Raw genomic sequence first — 17,919 nt, forward strand, 5'->3', positions numbered from 1 at the left:
GAGCATGTGTTTAATACCCAGTTTAATCTCCTTTTATTCACTTCTATTAATTTCTGAGATACATGATAGTGGGTAACGTCAGAGTAAGTACTTTGATATGCTTATATGAGTAAAAGGATATTATGCTGTGAATCCATCAGACTGTGTCTCCAAAAACACAGAAGCAAATCTCCCCTGCAGTCCAGGCTTTACCTGAACTGGAAGCTCATGTTTTGTGTGACCCATGGAAAGACAGTGGTGCTACGGCATTTCTGTACCTAGATGTGTCTGCTCATGTGTATCTCATCATTTATTGTTTGCTGGTCTAAATCTACTTACTAGTAATGATTTTATTTTCAAAAGAAAAGTGATGGGGGACATAAAAAAATAGATTTGCTTGTTTTTAGGTTTGCTCTTATTTAAAATGTGAAAAGTATTTTTCACAAAGAAAATATGTATTTGCATGTGCTCATAAAATATTTATGGTGAAATATACAAAACACAGTCATTTATGATCCCTTAATTAGTTTTTAAGTAGAATAAGAATTTAATTAAATTATAATTTGTTAATTCATTAGTGTTGGACTATAATTTTGACAATGATTTTCAGAAATTAATAGGTCTTGAAAGCACACAATTTATTTGGTTGTTTTAACTGTATTTTCTCTTTATCATTTCCTTCTTTGTTGATATTACTACATATTAAAACAGAAAAGCATCAAGTTGGACACTTATCTTAAAAAAAATTTAGACATTACCAAATGTCCTCTGCCTAAATGTCACTTTATTAAAAGAGTCTCCCCTGACTACCCCATAAAACTGTAACCTGTCTTCCCAGGAGTATCTCTATCACGCTGCTTTATTTTTCTTCGTAATATTACCATTTAACAGTCTCTATACTTGTGTGATTGTTTACTTTCTTACTGCTATAATGCAGGCTCCATGAGGACAGATAATTTGTCTGCTTTATTTGCTGCTGTATTTCCAGAGTCTACAACAGTGTCTGGCACATAGTAGGCATTCATGTAACATCTATTGAATGAACAGATGCTTCTTAGTTGCATGGACATCAACTGGATGATACATATTTAAAAAGAACACATACATAATACAGTTTCAAGATGATCCAAATATTGGAGTTTAAATACATTTTATTCCACTTATCAGCAATAAGTAATGTTCAGTGAGCTGATCCAAAACAGATCCTAAAAGAACTAGAAACCACATTCTACAAGGAAATATAAAAATAAACAGCTATCAAAAGATTTTTGGAAGTTCCCATTGTGGCTCGGTGGGTTAAAGACCTGATGTCTCTGTGAGGATGTGGGTTTGATACCTGGCCTTGCTCAGTGGATCAAGGATCCAATGTTGCTGCAAACTGCAGCACAGGTCTTAGATGTGGCTTGGATCTGGTTTGCTGTGGCTGTGGCATAGGCCACAGCTGTGGCCATAAAAAAAAAAGAAAAGAAAAAGAAAAAAAACCTTTTGAAAATAAAATTTAAAATATGCCTAAGGTAACCATCCTAACTCTTGGCTCTTGAGCAAATGGGTAATGAAAATTCTAATTGCTGTTGTATTAAACAAATAAAATGTGTCAAATGTAAAAATATAATATTTTAATAAATTATTTGAAACATCAACTTTAAAATATTTATTCATGATATATTGGGGCTATGGTAGGTGAAAGTTAAATAACGTACTGCCTCCATCCTATCTAAATCTGCCATCTAATGGGGGACACAGAACCAGATTTCCATGTTTCTCAGCTTTGAGACTAGTAATAGGATGCCCTAGTTTCCCAGAGGGGGTTACTAAACCAAAATGAGGGTTAAGAAGCAAGAAACAAGATGCCATATTTGGGAATCCACAAGAGCAAAGATTGCTGATATATAAAGTACACAGCAGAAAATGATGGGAAAACCAAGGTTTAAGATGCCAAATAGTGATGTTTTACCTTAATAACATGAAAAATTTCTTAACAAAAACCATTTGTACAATAATAGTATATTCTGTAGAGCATGTATTCATTGGGTATTGAGGTCATTATTTCTGCAAACTGACCTAAATTCTAACATTTGTGACTGGAAAAAATATGACTGGTAGCATTGCAATGAACCAGAGCATTCCCCCAATGATACAGAAACAATCAGGAGAGTCTACATTTCGCCTTCATGAAATGAACCATCTGCTAAGTTGCTGCTTGAGATTTGAAGCTAGTCCCAATTGTTAGTTTATTAAATACAATAAGTTACAATAATGAAGTGTTAAAATTATAACCAACATAGGCAGAGAAGGCTAAAGATTCCCAAACAGAATTATAAAAATCTTAACTTTTCTATTTTTTGACTTGTGGTTTTAATATTACCAGTCTAGTACACTAGAGCTTGTGGTACTACATTTTTAAAAATACAAAGAAAAAATTAAAATGTACATAAAAGAGCAGTTTATTTTGTGCATATACAAATACTTTATTACCCAAGCAATTCTTCAAAAATAGAAGCAAATCTAAAGTAATTCTTTCTGGGAAGGATGATTTATAAAAAACTAAATCTCTTCAATATAATGTTATAGCTTGATATTTCAAAAAATAATTATGTTTAGTAAAATTTTATACAACTTACTGCACATGGAAAACATTTAAAAATGTTTTTTAGTTGATAGGTTAATGTTTCTCAAGAGATTCAGTATTACCAGATATAAATGATGAGAGATACAGGTCTCCCTAGTGTCATCCCACTCACTTTAATTTACTGGTTAAATTTAACAGAATGAAAATTTAAACCTTAGCTCCAATATTGAAATAGAAACAAGACATCTATATAAACACAAATACACATGTATACACAAACAATATATACAATATGAGAATTTGGGCTGATACAAAATCTTTATAATTCTTTATCCTGTGATTTTTCCAACCCCGAATTTTACTACCTTCAAAACAGATTTAATACTTGTCTGTGTGTGATTATGTGCACACATGTTAAATCATGCAATATAAATTAGCTGGTAACTGTTTACATAAAAAGACTTCCATGAGAAATACAAAGAGTATTTCATCTCATCTTTTTTTTTTTTTAAATGACTTTTTTTTCTTTTTTTGTTTTTTAGGGCGGCACCTGCGGCATATGGAAGTTCCCAGGCTGTAGCTGCTGGCCTACTCCACAGCCACAGCAACGCCAGATGCGAGGCATATCTGCGACCTAAACCACAGCTCATGGCAACGCTGAATCCTCAACCCATGAGCGAAGCCAGAGGTTGAACCTGTGTCCTCATGGATGTTAGTCAGACTCGTTTCCACTGAGCCATGATGGGAACTGTCTTTTTTTAAGTGAGAAAATTTTAGCTTTGGTCTGACAATGGAAAAAGATTGCATCTTAAGATAGCTCTTTCTCTTATCCAAGACAAGACACTAGGTTAATTGAGAAAAATAATCCTATAGAAAAACCTCTGATCAATATGACAAAAAAAAAAAAAGCTATAAATGCTGAATGAAAGACTACAAAATACATGGCCATTCTCAAAAGTCAGAAAGGCAAATATGAGGCTCTCATAAACGAAACACATCTTAAATGGTGGACAGTAGCCTGGTGAAGAAATGAGGAGTCTGATCACAGAGAAACTAGTTCAGAACTTGCACCTGTGGAGAACACACTTGAAAACACACTTCCCAGGGCAAGAGGGAGTCCCAAGGAAAATTCTTTTCACAAAAGGGAGGCTCTCAGTTGAAATATCAAAGCACTTGAGGAACTAAAATGCTGAGAATAAGAGAAAGTGGCACATTCAAATACACACACTCCTAGAAAAAGAGATAGTAGATGAACGTGAGAGAAACTTTAAATGAATATATCTAAAATATACAACTCAACAAAGACAGGAAGAGAAACTATAAGGCAAAAAAGGAGAAATGAAAAAAACAGGCAGATCTTTTTAAGAAACAAAAATAAACTTTAAAACTGGTGTTCACTGAAACCGAATTAAATAATAATTTACACACAAGTTAAGCAGTAGATTAAACCTAGCTGAAGAAAGTGAAATATTAAATTGGAAGAGAGATTTGAAGAAACCACATAGAATGAAACACAACAGATCAAAGAGATAGGAAATAAGAAAAAACAACTAAGAGATATGAAGGTTAAAGTGAGTAAGTCCAATTGGTATATAATATTGATGCTATAGTTTTCAAATTTAAATCAGATTGAGTCCCAAACAGGATAAAGCTTCAAAATTCACACCTAGGTAAAAATATGAATAACAGTATTTGTTTTAAAATGCAGTGTAGAATTTTGGAGTCAGTGGTGTCTCACTGCTATTTGGGATTGCCATACTTCTTAGATAAATAGGTATGTGGATTGATCACCTCAAAGTCCTTTTAGAGGCAAAATTTACTACTTGTTTATATAATAATTAATAGACAAGTAGGAAGAAAAGCCAAAGCGTCAGTGAATGCACAGGTAGAAATAAAGAATTTGTACAAATGAAGAGGTCGATGGAACTGGATTGAAAAACCACAATTCACTGTCAACTCACATTTTGGAACCAGAGGCACCCACCCTAAATTTGACAGATGTTTTGTTTTTTTGTTTTGGTTTGGGGTTTTTTGGTTTGTTTTTTTTTGTTTGTTTGTTTGTTTTGTTTTTAATCCCTCCTATACTTTCTGCCCCCCTCAGAAGCATAAGGTCTGGAACAAACTCTGTTGGGGGCGGGGGTGGGTGTGGACTAGACCACTATCCCACTGCTGTGAAGTACTTGCTTGGTGAGACAAAGTGCGACCTTTCCATTCTCTGTAAATATCACATCCACACCAATTCATAGCCAACTTTCAGAAAACAACTGAACAAGGAGTAGGGACAGAAACCCTGGGGGCACACTGCATTGCATCCTGGAAAGGGGTGTGCCCACAAGCAAAATGCTACCTTACACTGGAAAGAGCAGAGAAAAACACAGCTGAGTACATGTGCATTTCTGAGATTGTAGGTATCTGCCTACTACCTCTATGTCAATATCAGAAGTCACAGAAAATTTCTTTTTATAATAGCAGAACGGACTAGCTGAAGCACGTTCATACCGGACACTAGGGATGGGCTGGGAGCTTGGCAGTCCACCTAAACAGACCTGTTAAGGACAGCTCAGTCCCCAAGCAAAGAATGAATGAGGTCACGCACGAACACAAGTTCTAAGTCTTGGCAAGCACAAATTCTAGATTTAGGTAAAATTAGAAATAAATAAACAGTAATATACAGGTTCTATAAATATCATGCACAAAAGAGGAAACAATATCATCTTGCAGACTTAGATGTTGAAAAAGCCCCTTTTAAATTCGCTACTTTAGTAGTCAGTGATTTTTAGAAATAAGCATGGTCAAGGATTTAAGAAGCCAAATCTTTATGAAAGAAGAGCAGAAATTAATATGATGAAAATAGACAAAGACTTAAAAATGAGATTTTTACCATTATAGGATAATTGGACATATTTGCAAGCATAATATATACAAAATGTACAGTGGTGCTAATAATACTATTGCTTATATTATCAAAGTATTGAAGAAAACATTATACTTAAAGAAAACATTATTATCCAAAAATAAGAAATTGGTTAAATTATGGACTGCCACTCCAGAACTTCCCAAAATGATTTTAAAATAGCATATTCAAGTTATGACCTGTAATTACTCGAAAAAAGTTAGGAAGTATGAGTAATATGTTTTATAAAATGTTCATGCATACATAGATTGCATGTGAGAGAAAAAAGGGTCTGAAAAGCTAACACTAAAAATTTAATAGAAGCTACCGCATGGTTGTGGGATCATGGTTGATTCATATTTTTATTTTTGGCTATCTGGATTACAAAATACAGATGAAAAAATCAGAACATTTTCTAAGACAAACATTTATACAAAATTTTTAAGCCAGAGTGTACAATGATATGAGTTAATGAATGAGCAAAATCTTTATAAAGATTTGCAAAATTAACTATAGCGGAAGAAGTAAAACTTGAACTTGAGGTAGTAGTGGACAAAGTGATACTAAAGAAAATAGAAAATATAAGAAAGCTCTCCTAGAAATTTTTAAACAAATGAATAAAGAGATAAAAATATTGAGGGAGACAATTATAGAAATGACAGGAACAATATAAGTTTACAGTCTATGCATGATATTTTTTCTAAGAAAGAATTTAAAAGTTATAACAAAAAAAAAATCCATGACATTATGGAAAACTCTCCTCACTTGAGAAGATTCAAGGAAGCAGACAAAATAAGCTTACTATATTAAAGAAAGACTCAATAAAAACAAAAAAAAATATGGAAGCAACTTCTAATTGTACACAAATAGTTCACTTACCCAGACTGTCAAATAAAAAAAACAAACAAGAAAACAAAACAGATCAAAGGGATAAAAATCAGACTGGCCTTAAGTTCTCAGCAATCATATGTTAGACTACAATGATATCACAGTCTTCAGGTTTGGAGGGAAACAGTTATAATTTAAGAATGTAATTTGAATCAAATGTGTTGCATGTATGAATGTGAAAAATTGTATTTTCAAGGTATTCAAGAATTCGGAAGTATTCAATTCTTGTATTTGTTTCTTATAAAATTCCCTAAACATATACATGAACAGAAAGAGATGAACTTAAATAAGAACTCAAGAAAGAATTTATGACCTGAAGGTTTTATGCTTTCCCTTATTCAAATTGGAACCCAATCTTGGAAATTCTTCAGGATTTTTTCCTGTAAGGGATGTCTTAGATCAAAGGCAGAGACTAGTTTCATAATGATTCTGTCAACTATCTTTGTCCATTTTTACAATTTTTCCTCTAGCAAGAAATGTGTTTCACTTTTAATAAAGCTTCTTCTTAATATCTGTTGCTATTCTCCAAAAAACAGACTAACATGCCACAATGGCAGATTCACTTATGTGGTTGGCCTGGTAGCTTAAGAATTGCTTAAGGAAAAGTCATACGTACCTTGCCAAAGCAAAGCCACACAGAGGCACATATTGGCACATGTTTTTTCCAAAGGCTTTGACCACTGGAAACTTTAAAATGCACATTAAATCATGGTTGAATTTTTTGTTGTTACTGTTGTTAAATTCGAGAAAACTGTTCATTACTAATGATCCTGTGGCCATCATGTCCATTACAAATCTCCTCTCCTAAACAGGTCCTAGAATGTTCCTCTGGGTTCCTTAAAAATAACCATATGGGAATTCCCGTTGTGGCTCAGTGGTTAACAACATGACTAGTAACCATGAGGTTGCGGGTTGGATCACTGGATCACTGGCCTCACTCAGTGGTTTAAGGATCCGGCATTGCCGTGAGCTGTGGTGTAGGTCGCAGACACGGCTTGGATCCCATGTTACTGTGGCTGTGCCGTAGGCTGGCAGTTGGAGCTCCGATTCGACCCCTAGCTTGGGAACCTCCATATGCCGCAGGTGTGGCCCTACAAAGACAAAAGACAAAAAAAATTAAAAATTAAAAAATCATTATATGAAACACAATTTTAACAAAGTAAAAACATACATGTAGAAGACAGACTGAACTAAAGCAATATAGTAAAAATGGTTATCTAGGAATTAAAGTTATGTATATATTTCATCCAATTTCAAAATTTTCTAAAATAATCACCTTTTACTTCTAAACTAGAAAAAAAGTCAGAAAAATCTAAGTGCATATAATTTTCATATACCATATAGTGAGTGACACATTTGTCTACAAAGTATTGTAAATACTATGATCTCGACTAAGGAAAAGAAAGATAAGACAAATCCTTCCAAAATGATAACAGTTACATTTGATAAATGACAGAAAGATGATTGATTTATTCCTTCTCCTTCTCCATATTCTTTTATTTCATAAAATAAAGATGCATATTGCATATGCATAAAAATGCATAAAATAAACATGCATTTCATGTTGAGAATAAAACTTTAACCAATAATGAGGATAAAAATTTCCATTTTTTGCATGTGTTCATGTGATTATTACACTAGCATTAATTTTTGCATAGAACTTTCAAAAAAGGGATAATCCTCTTTTGATAAAGGTAAAATATAATTTCCTAAAATTACTGCTTCAAATATGTATTAGAATTAACATGATTATTCATTAATACAATATTTAGATTTTACCTAAAAGAGAAGGAAAATCTTTAAAATAATTGCAAAGGGTTGAAAATTTACTGAGTATCTAGAAGCTTCACATATAGAAAGATACTGACAACTCTAAATAAAAACATCAAACACTGATTTTTTTTTTTACTATCATACCATCAATCTGATTCTATTTGTCATCTGTCAAAGAATTTTTGATTTCAAAAGTACTTCAATAAAAAGAGGGGATATGTGACAAGTAATAAGACAAGAGAGGGGATTACTCATTAAATTACTAATTGGAACAGAACTTGAACTTTGCCCTCCAGGCAGATACAGAAAAATCATCAAAGTCCGATATGTGTCCCCAAACAAAACTTTCTGAAAAGCAGCAATACACATTTTTAATTTAAAGACCACAGTTCCGACATTTCTGAGGTGGCAACATTTATCACTGGGCACTGGGCGGGGGGCAGCAGTCCCACCTCTTCACAGGATAGCGAAAGGGCATCTTAGCTATGGGATGCTTGCTCTACCAAGACCACTCCTACTTTTCAACAGCGGGGGTTGTGTAACTGGAAAAGCAGGAGTGATTTGTTTTTCTTCTAGATGTCAGTCCACTGAGATCTGAAACTTATGGCCCTGCTTGTTTCCCTTGGGCCCCTAGTAATGGGAATTGTCTTTAGACGATGCCTACCAAATCCCTGTCACATAGCAGCGGTCGACCTTTCTTTTCAATCTATGCACTTTCCAGGAGTTATAAATTAGTTGACTTTCAAGCTCGATGAGATGGCATATGCCCTAGTTTGAAGAACAGATGGAGGCTTGGGGGAAAATTGTTTCTGCAGGCTTGCTACAAGCAGCTCTGCTCCATAAAAGTGAACCATTCGCACTAATTTCTCACATAAATTATATAGGCAGCAGGGAGCACCAGCCCATTCAGCAGAAAATCTTTCATCTAGCTTTCGGAGGTCATCTAACCAATTTAAATTAAAGTTATTTCTGATACATGGCTGTATTTTCATTCTGTACACTTTTAAGACATAGCAATTTACATCAAATAAAAGAATGGCATTAATTGTATATGCCGTCCCCTCTTCCAAAAAACACAGAACAGCACATTAATTGCCAGAGGATTCTTTTTTTTCAAGACTTCTAGAATAAGCTCTGCCTATTAATTAATCACAGAGGAATTAATAGTGGAAGTGTGGCAGCCTTCTTGTACAAAAATCAGGTAAATTGTCACTTCTCTTGTAAAATTTGCCTTACAAATTCTACTAAGGCCTGTTATCCAAACTAAGCCTTTGGCAGTTATCAAAAGGAACAGAAGCCCATGGCAATTCCAAGAATACACTCACTTTTCTCCATGTAAAACAAATCATTCAACTCAAAATACATTTGCTTACAAGATTTCAAAAATCAGTATCAATTTTTTCTGAGGGGGTAATGAATCCTTAAGAAATTGAAACACTAAGAAATTGAAGACATCAGAAAACTAAATTACAAATCAAAATTGCAGAATTTTGAGAACAATATATTTAGGGTTAATGGATCAGGTATCATATCACAGTGTGACTTACTTTAAAATGCAGTAGTATTTACAGATAATGAGCTATCATGGTTTGGGGCTGATTTTAATTGTAAGAAAATTAGTGCACATTTTAATAATAATTATATTCAATAAATGTTTTTCCTAGTAGGAAATTATCAGTTATGTCAATGAAAACAGTCACATTGACAGAGCTTTTTATAGTTCATGAATACCAATGCCTCCAAGAACTTAAAAAAAAAAAAAAAAGAAAGGAAAGGAGAACATCCTGGAGAAGAAATTCTAAAATAATCACCTATGAGTGTTAGGCGACTAAGGGGTTGACACAGAATTGACGGTATTGACCAGCCACCATCAGCAGAAGATTTTAAAACAAATTTAGTCATCCAATTAACTTAAGTAGAGCATTTTTTTTCTTGGATGTTCAGACTGGACATACATTTTTAGTCATTTAGAAAGAAAAATAAACTTGTCGTTTTGAAATTTAAGAAATCAATAGTCATTGGGAAAGCATTGCATATAACCCAAACATTTTCAAGGTAAAAGTTCAACCTACAGAAACGATTGCATATAACTCTGGGCTGTGCACTCAAATTAACTTGCTGGTGCTAATTTGCTAATTTGCTACCAGAAGACTAGGTTTCTATGGCTAATTTCTAATCAATGTTTGTCCTTTGAAGTATTCGTGAACATCTCAAAACATAGTTATTTTTAGTAATTATGAAACAAACTTTCCTAAACCTCCCAATTAAAAAGGGCCTGGAAGACCTAGGGACCTAGAAATTATCGTGTGAGTGAGGTAAGTCAGAAAAAGGCAAGTATCATATGTAGATTACATGGAATCTAATAAAAAATGATACCAAGAACTTATTCACAAAACAGAAACAGACTTAAAGATTTTGAAACCAAACTTCTGGTGAGCAAAGGGAAACAATGGGGGGAGGGATAAATTAGGAGATTGGGATGAAAACACATACAGTATTACATATAAAATAGATAAGTAACAAGCACCTACTCTATAGCACAGGAAACTCTACTCAATACTGAGTAATAACCCATATGGGGGAAGAATTTGGAAAGGAATGGATATATGTATATGTAAAACTGATTCACTTTGCTGCACACCTGAAACCAACACAGCATTGTAAGTCAACTATACTCCAAAAAAATTTAAATTTAAAGAAAGGGCAGGGGGCACACACGAATCATTCAGTACATGGTCATCACAGAAGAGGAGAGGAAGGCCTGGAGAGTGAGAAGCACAGTCACGAAAACAGTGTCTAGAGAAAGAAAATATGCAGGTAACCAGTCCTGGGGTATTTTACATTCATTCAACACACAGCACAGGACACTAGCTCTGTGCCAGACACTGTTCCAAGCACTGCACTGGGATAAAGGAGTGAACAAGCTAGGGATATACAACGTCTCAGTCTCAGAAGTCCTTAGGATACGTCATTTTATTAACCTTCATATTGGCTCCATGGCAGCTTCCTATCTGCTTTTCATTCTCATCTTTCCTATTATAGGCTAAATTACTGTATTTTACAGTTCTTTGTAAAACAGCTTAAAATACTGCAGCATTAAAGTGGGATATAAATATATAAATAAATATATGTAAAACTCACTGGTTAAAAAGAAACAAAAGTACGTGTTTAGTGACCTAACTAATGTTAATATGTGAATTAATGTTCTAATCAAAAAACAAAGGTCTGTGACCCAAGGTTTAATCAACACGTGATTGAATAATTAGTAACAGTAACCTCAGGGGAAGTGCCCTTGAGTGGTGAACTTGCATACATCTCCAAGAGGCCAGGGAGGGAGATATTTTTGGGCCGTGAGGAGAGCTGCCTACAGTCCACGATCACCTGTATCTGCCTGTGTGCATCGTGGGCACGTGGCTCTGGCTTTATTGATTTCATTTCAATATAACTGGCAACCAAAGATCATTAACATATCAAATTAAGGTTAAGAAAGCAAGAACGCAGAAATGCCCAGACAGCAGTGCTACTCGGGACAATGCCACCTCGGCATTGTCAAAGGAGGGGTTACAAGTGCTGAAAGATGAGGGGTTGAGGCAAAGCACAAGCCCATTTTGAGCTTTTCCCTTTTTGAGACAATTTGAAGGTTTGTGATTTTCAGTCACATCTGTAATAGGCTTTGTATTCTATCCTGATTTGGCTAGACAGTTAATGTCTGTTTCTTACTCAAACCTTTCTAATACTGGAAGATCCTTAAGCATGTTCGTTTGAAATTTAGTGGAAAACAATACTCTCTTAGCGCAGCCCAGTGCATGTCACATTCTGTCACAAAGCATATGGCGTCATGGACAGATGGAGTAAGGTGGTTTCTACTGACATCTACTACATCAAAATGTCTATAAAGTAAAGACATTTAGAGACACCTTAGTGCAGTTGTAGCTATTTTCATCTTATGGCATCAGAATAAGTGAAACAGTTTATAATACCATAAATATTTTAAAAATCCAATGTGACTTTTATACTTTACTCCAACTCTTTCTCCCAATGTGTATGTTGAATACTAGAATATTCTTACACAATTTTAAAAGTGTCTTAGAATTTATAATAAAACTAAATTTTATAATGCACCAATGGTACATATTTTGCTCCTTATTATGTGTGTAAGTAATAAGTGCTATAACCAAATTCAAGAGCGACTACTTGAAATTATTTCAGACTCCTGTCCAAAATAAAGAATTAGAATGGACTTCTGGCTTCTTCTCCTGGGAAAACAGGGGGTGGGGGGACATGGATTCTAGGAGGAAACAAACACTTAGAGGAAAAGGAGGAAGGAGGAGGAAAGAGGAAGGAAAAGGGGGGGAAGGGGAGGAAGGAGAGAAAGATGGTGAGGAGGGAGAGGAGAGAGGCAGGAGGAGGGTTGGGGGAGGGAGCAGGAAGGCGCATAGGGAAGGAGGGGGAGAAGAGTGAGCAGTGGGAGGAGAGAGAGGAGGACACCTGAGGAGACCTGACTGCTGTCTTAAACTGCTGGGTGGAGAATGCCTGGCTGCAAAGGAGAGAGGACAGTTCACAGAAAAGCAGGGTAACCTCCCACGATTTCATATTCCCCATGACTCCTGCTTGGAGCCTTGGCTTTGGTGTGAATTGAAAGCTCCTCTCCACCAAAGAACCACCTTCTACACTTAGGCCTTGCTTCACCCCTCCTTTAAGCAGCAGAAGTGGAGAAAACATGCTGAATATTTTGCAAGTTCGTATGATTTTTTTTGTCTGCAGAATGTCCTCTGGGTACAGTGCACCGCACCCCACACTATGCTCATAAATGTATCTTATATCACAAAAGTACAGGAGATTGAACAGTGGAAATTTAAGGGGTAGAAACTAATACAATTTTTAAATATCTACTATTCATGCTGATTATCTGCTTTGTAACTTACTTAGAGGGGTTAATTCTTCTGTTGCCTGTACTCTGGATATGAAGATATTAGCAACAGAATAAAGTCATGTTTCCTGAATGTTAGTAGAGTCAAAAAAAATATTAAACATTTAAAGCAATTAGTACGCTTTGTAATGGAGTCAACCACTGGTAATCAAGAGTTCTTTAGCTATATTTAGAAAATGCACATTTAAAAATAAATGTAAAAGTAGGTAGAGCTTGCTTGGTAGATTTCACAATTTAGATTAGATCCATTCATCTTTCATAGATCATTAACTTGCCACCAACAAGCATATAGAAAATTTTACTAAAAACATTCTGTAAAACGTTTTTTATATTTACCAAGGAATATATGATCATCATGACAAACATATATATATATCAATCTTATTTTCATTTTAATAATAATTCTCACATAGATATTAGTCTTTTATCTGCCTAGCAGTTTCAGGCATTTATTTTTGACGGCCATTCTCTTTATCTAGAGCAGCACTGTCTAATACGGTAACCATGTGGCTACCTATATTAAAATTAATTAAAATAAAATTTGGTTTCTCAGCTTCGCTGGGGACATTTCAAGTGCGTAATGGCCACATACGGCTGCTGGTAATGCACTGGCCGGCACATATGCACAAAGTCGCATGAGTGCTCGGATCTTTAGTGCTACCACGTGGATACACACGGATCATGGCACTGGGTCTGTCCTGTTATTTTGGCATGTGGAACACATGACCATTTCATGTGCCCTGACCTATGATGGTAGTTCAGGTAGCGGGCTGAAAAACCTAAACTGGCAAAGATGTTGACCTCTTTCTAACTCTTCCTTCTATGCTCTGACTTTAGTAAGTCATGTATTCGGTATTAGAGTGCCTTTATTATTTCTAGAATGATTCCAATATGGCCATGGTTGGGTCGGCTAATCCAGAACAAGTACAGGGGGAGCATGAGGTCGTGGGCAGGGATCTTCTCTCAGCAACTTGACAGGCTGGAATGAGCCCGAGATGCAGGGAAGACCTTCATCAGGGTTCAGGGCAGTGACTCTTTGGTCTTTCAATCAGGCCTCTGGAAATTTTGATAAAGGAAACGGATCTCCTTGCTACTTAATTACACACACCATTTCAGGTACTCGTCACTGCCCTTGGAGTCCCAGGAATGTCACAGGCAGCGTGGAGAGGGGACAGGTATTTTCCTGGGAATCATGGCTACCAAAGAGCCTTCAGCAAGGGGCAAGCTATGGCATGAGATGAGAGGTGTGCTTGACCAGGCCCCGTGCACTCTGTCCACACACACGGAAATACAATGCAGGATTTGGGGGTGTTTGGTTACTTTGCTTTTTGCCAGGTACATGGATGGGGAGCCCTGCTTTTTTCAACATTCAAGGCCCCTTCCTTAGAAGTGACATCCTAAAAGAAGGCCTCCTGGTCTCACCAAGTATCAGACTTTCCCCACAGGACATGCACCAGGGAATAAATATGAATATATTGAGAGACTGTTTGCAAGCCTGTGCTTAATAATTTTAATGTTTTATCTTCAACACTACAGCAGTACAATTGAAATATGGTTGGCAAAGCTTTAAAAGATAGAAGTCTACGGGTTACAGGATAAGATGCTTCTTTAAATGTATGCTATTAGCCTACCAGTGGCAGTGAATAAATTGCTCCCTCTTTATTCTGACTTTTTAGTTGCTGAATCAGTACAAAAGTCAATAGTAGCTTAAAAGAATTAATATAGCTATAAAAAAGAAAAGCAGTTTATATCCCTTTTGACTATTGGGTTATCAAAGATAAAGCAAGTGATTCATTCCATATTTTTACTATTTTCAATATGAATTTTTTCTAGTCTCTTGAAACTTTAAAAAGATACTCATAAGATTATCTGAATAGGTAAAAAAATTATGAATTCTTTTTATTGATACAATTTTTATGTGCTATAATTACATTAAACACCAAAATCCACTCACTTTTTATAAAGAAAGATGGCATATTCTTTTCCTAAAAAGGAATGAAATTCTTAAGAACCTCTACAATATTATCTTATATGAATTGGTACATAGACAAATAAACACAAAATCCATGTAACTGATCAAATATAAGCAAACCCCCAAATTCAAGGTTTTAAGACTAAAATGTTAAGCCTAAAATATCTAAATTAGTTATATTTGCTATACATTTTTCTCATCATTATGCCCATTTTCACAGAACAAATTCAAATTTTAGTAGAGAGAATTAAAAGCAAAATAATAATGTCCTTCATGCTCCTAAAGTTATTATGACGGAATTTAGTAATAAGGTGACTTTCAGATTTCTCTTGTCAAATAATTTGTAATAATCCTAAATTCAATAACTGGATATCACGTGGACTGCTCAAGACTTAGGAATGTCTGACAATTATATGAAAACATTTAAAGACATAGTAGAAACAATGCAAACAATTATTTTAGTTTTTTCATAAAGGAAGGAAAAGGCTAAATTTAATGAATCTTTCTAAACTACTGACTTCGATGAATCCTTCACTTGGATCATTTTTATTTTTTAACATAAACTTATTTGCAACTAATGACAACAATTCTGATGTTCACCTTCAGACACTGCTGTAGGACTTCTTCATTAAATGGGTCAACTGCTAAATTTAAAATGATATTTGGCAAAAACCGTTTATGTTCCCTAACCTGATGTGATATTCACGCGTGTACAACCGCTTTTCTGTCTTTAGGCAGAGAGGCCCTTTTAGCTGATAAATATCACCCCAAGCAAAGTCCTTGATAACAAAAACAATTAAATAGAAGCTGGTTAGAGATCAGCATTCATTTTTCAAATTAAATGTAAAAGCCTTCTCCAGTTAAGAGATTGGCAAGTTTTTACAAATAACATCAGTGAGCCTTTTCGAAAGAAACACAGACACATTAGAATGGAGTCATTAGGCAATACATTTATTTTGAAGCCAATTAACCTTTTGTCAGAAAAATGTCGGTGCTGTAATGGTTTCAGCCGCGGAGGTCAGCCTCTAACAGGGCAAGTATGACAGCCACTGCGCTGGCTGACACGCACTGCAGACAGAGAGGAGGGGGCAGCAGTGAGAGCTGGCCTTCTTTTGTATTCCACTCTGCATTTCCAGGGAGCAGACAATCCTGACCTATCCATTTAGGTAATTAAAGCTTCCATTTGGAAGTGTCCTGCAGGAAGGTGAAATTTGGGGGAGATAAATGGCTGGTGTTCTCTGTAACCAGCCACCAGTTCCATCATTTGATAGACTGCCTGAAACAGGCGGGGATGCCAGGTTCTCATAAAAATAGAGATGAATTGGGCAGCAGGCAATTCTCTAAGGCAAAGCAACTCTGTCATTTTCTTTTTTGCAGGCTATAATTTAATTGTTAGTCAAGGTGGACGGCTGACACAAGGGGGCTTTCTCTAAGAGCTTATTCACCTTCTTCTCCATTCGCCGAGAAATCACTCCAGCTTATTTATTTATCAGCCAAGTTTGTTTGGCATTGGGAGATGTCACATCTATAGCAAGCACAGCTGGTTCTCCCAGCTGTGCCCTGACTTACCTTCCACGCTATTTTGTTTCCTTTCGAATCATGTTCAAGGGCAATTGGGAAGTCTCCTCGTTCATAAAATTTTCGAAATGCTGTAGGCTTGGTTGGTCTTTCTTTAAATGCTCCTGCAGTTGGTGGGCCTCTCACCTTCAAAAAAAAAAAAGAAAAATAGGAATTTGGTTTTAAAACATTGAAAAATGTGTACTGAAAGGACTTTGGTTTTCTTTAAAGTTACATTTTGTGCAAAATGTTCTGGAAGACACACCAAATTATCCTAAAAATGAACAACAGAAATCTCAATAATACAAACATTTGGAGAAGAAAATTATTTCATAGTCACTACTAAGGATTTACTTTATTTCAAGCTACTTTACAAAGCATTCCTAGAGAATGTCACTTTAAAAATATCACTTCATAAGAAAGAAAAGCCAGAACTAGTATACGGAAAACATTTTAATAGAAGCAACTAAGCTAAGCATATTAAAACATTTAAGATTCCAAATAAATGCAAATTCTAATCTCAAGTCTGAGATACTTTGTGCAACATTGAAGAAATAAATTTAAAATAACTCCTTTAAGTCTTTCTATATAAATAAGATGGTAGCATATATTCCTATGCAATGAATATTAACGACAAAACAAAAATAAGATATAAAATTAAGTAACTCCTAGAAGAGAACATAAGCAAAACATTCTCTGACATCAACCCTACAAATATTTTCTAGATCAGTCTCCCAAGGAAACAGAAATAAGAGCAAAAATAAATCGATGGGATCCAATCAAACTGACAAGATTTTGCAGAGCAAAGGAAACCATAAACATAAAAAACCAAAAAGACAAACTACGGAATGGGAAAAAAATAGTTTCAAATGATACAACTTACAAGGGCTTAATCTCTAAAACATACAAACAACTTATACAACTCAACAGCAAAAAAGCCAATAACCCAATTGAAAATGGGCAGAAGACCTGAACAGATATTTCTCTAAAAAAGATATACAGGAGTTCCCGTCGTGGCGCGGTGGTTAACGAATCCGACTAGGAACCATGAGGTTGCGGTTCGGTCCCTGCCCTTGCTCAGTGGGTTAGTGATCCGGCGTTGCCGTGAGCTGTGGTGTAGGTTGCAGACGCGGCTCGGATCCCGCGTTGCTGTGGTTCTGGCGTGGGCCGGTGGCTACAGCTCCGATTCAACCCCTAGCCTGGGAACCTCCATATGCCGTGGGAGCGGCCCAAGAAATAGCAACAACAACAACAACAACAACAACAAAAAAGACAAAAGACAAAAAGACCAAAAAAAAAAAAAAAAAAGATATACAGACGGCCAACAGGCACATGAAAAAATGCTCAACATCACTGAT

General features: G+C 35.5%; 1 protein-coding gene across 1 annotated transcript in view; it reads right to left on the reverse strand.

Moving 5' to 3' along the window:
- PACRG (parkin coregulated) overlaps positions 1 to 17,919 on the reverse strand; it is a 500,573-nt gene that overhangs the window by 415,113 nt on the left and 67,541 nt on the right. The window contains exon 2 of the mRNA XM_021071855.1: positions 16,574 to 16,708. Coding sequence (XP_020927514.1) covers positions 16,574 to 16,708 — 135 coding nt within the window. The remainder of the gene's footprint in view (positions 1 to 16,573; positions 16,709 to 17,919) is intronic.

Source organism: Sus scrofa, chromosome 1 (genome assembly GCF_000003025.6).
Source record: "Sus scrofa isolate TJ Tabasco breed Duroc chromosome 1, Sscrofa11.1, whole genome shotgun sequence".
NCBI classification, from domain to species: Eukaryota; Metazoa; Chordata; class Mammalia; order Artiodactyla; family Suidae; genus Sus; species Sus scrofa.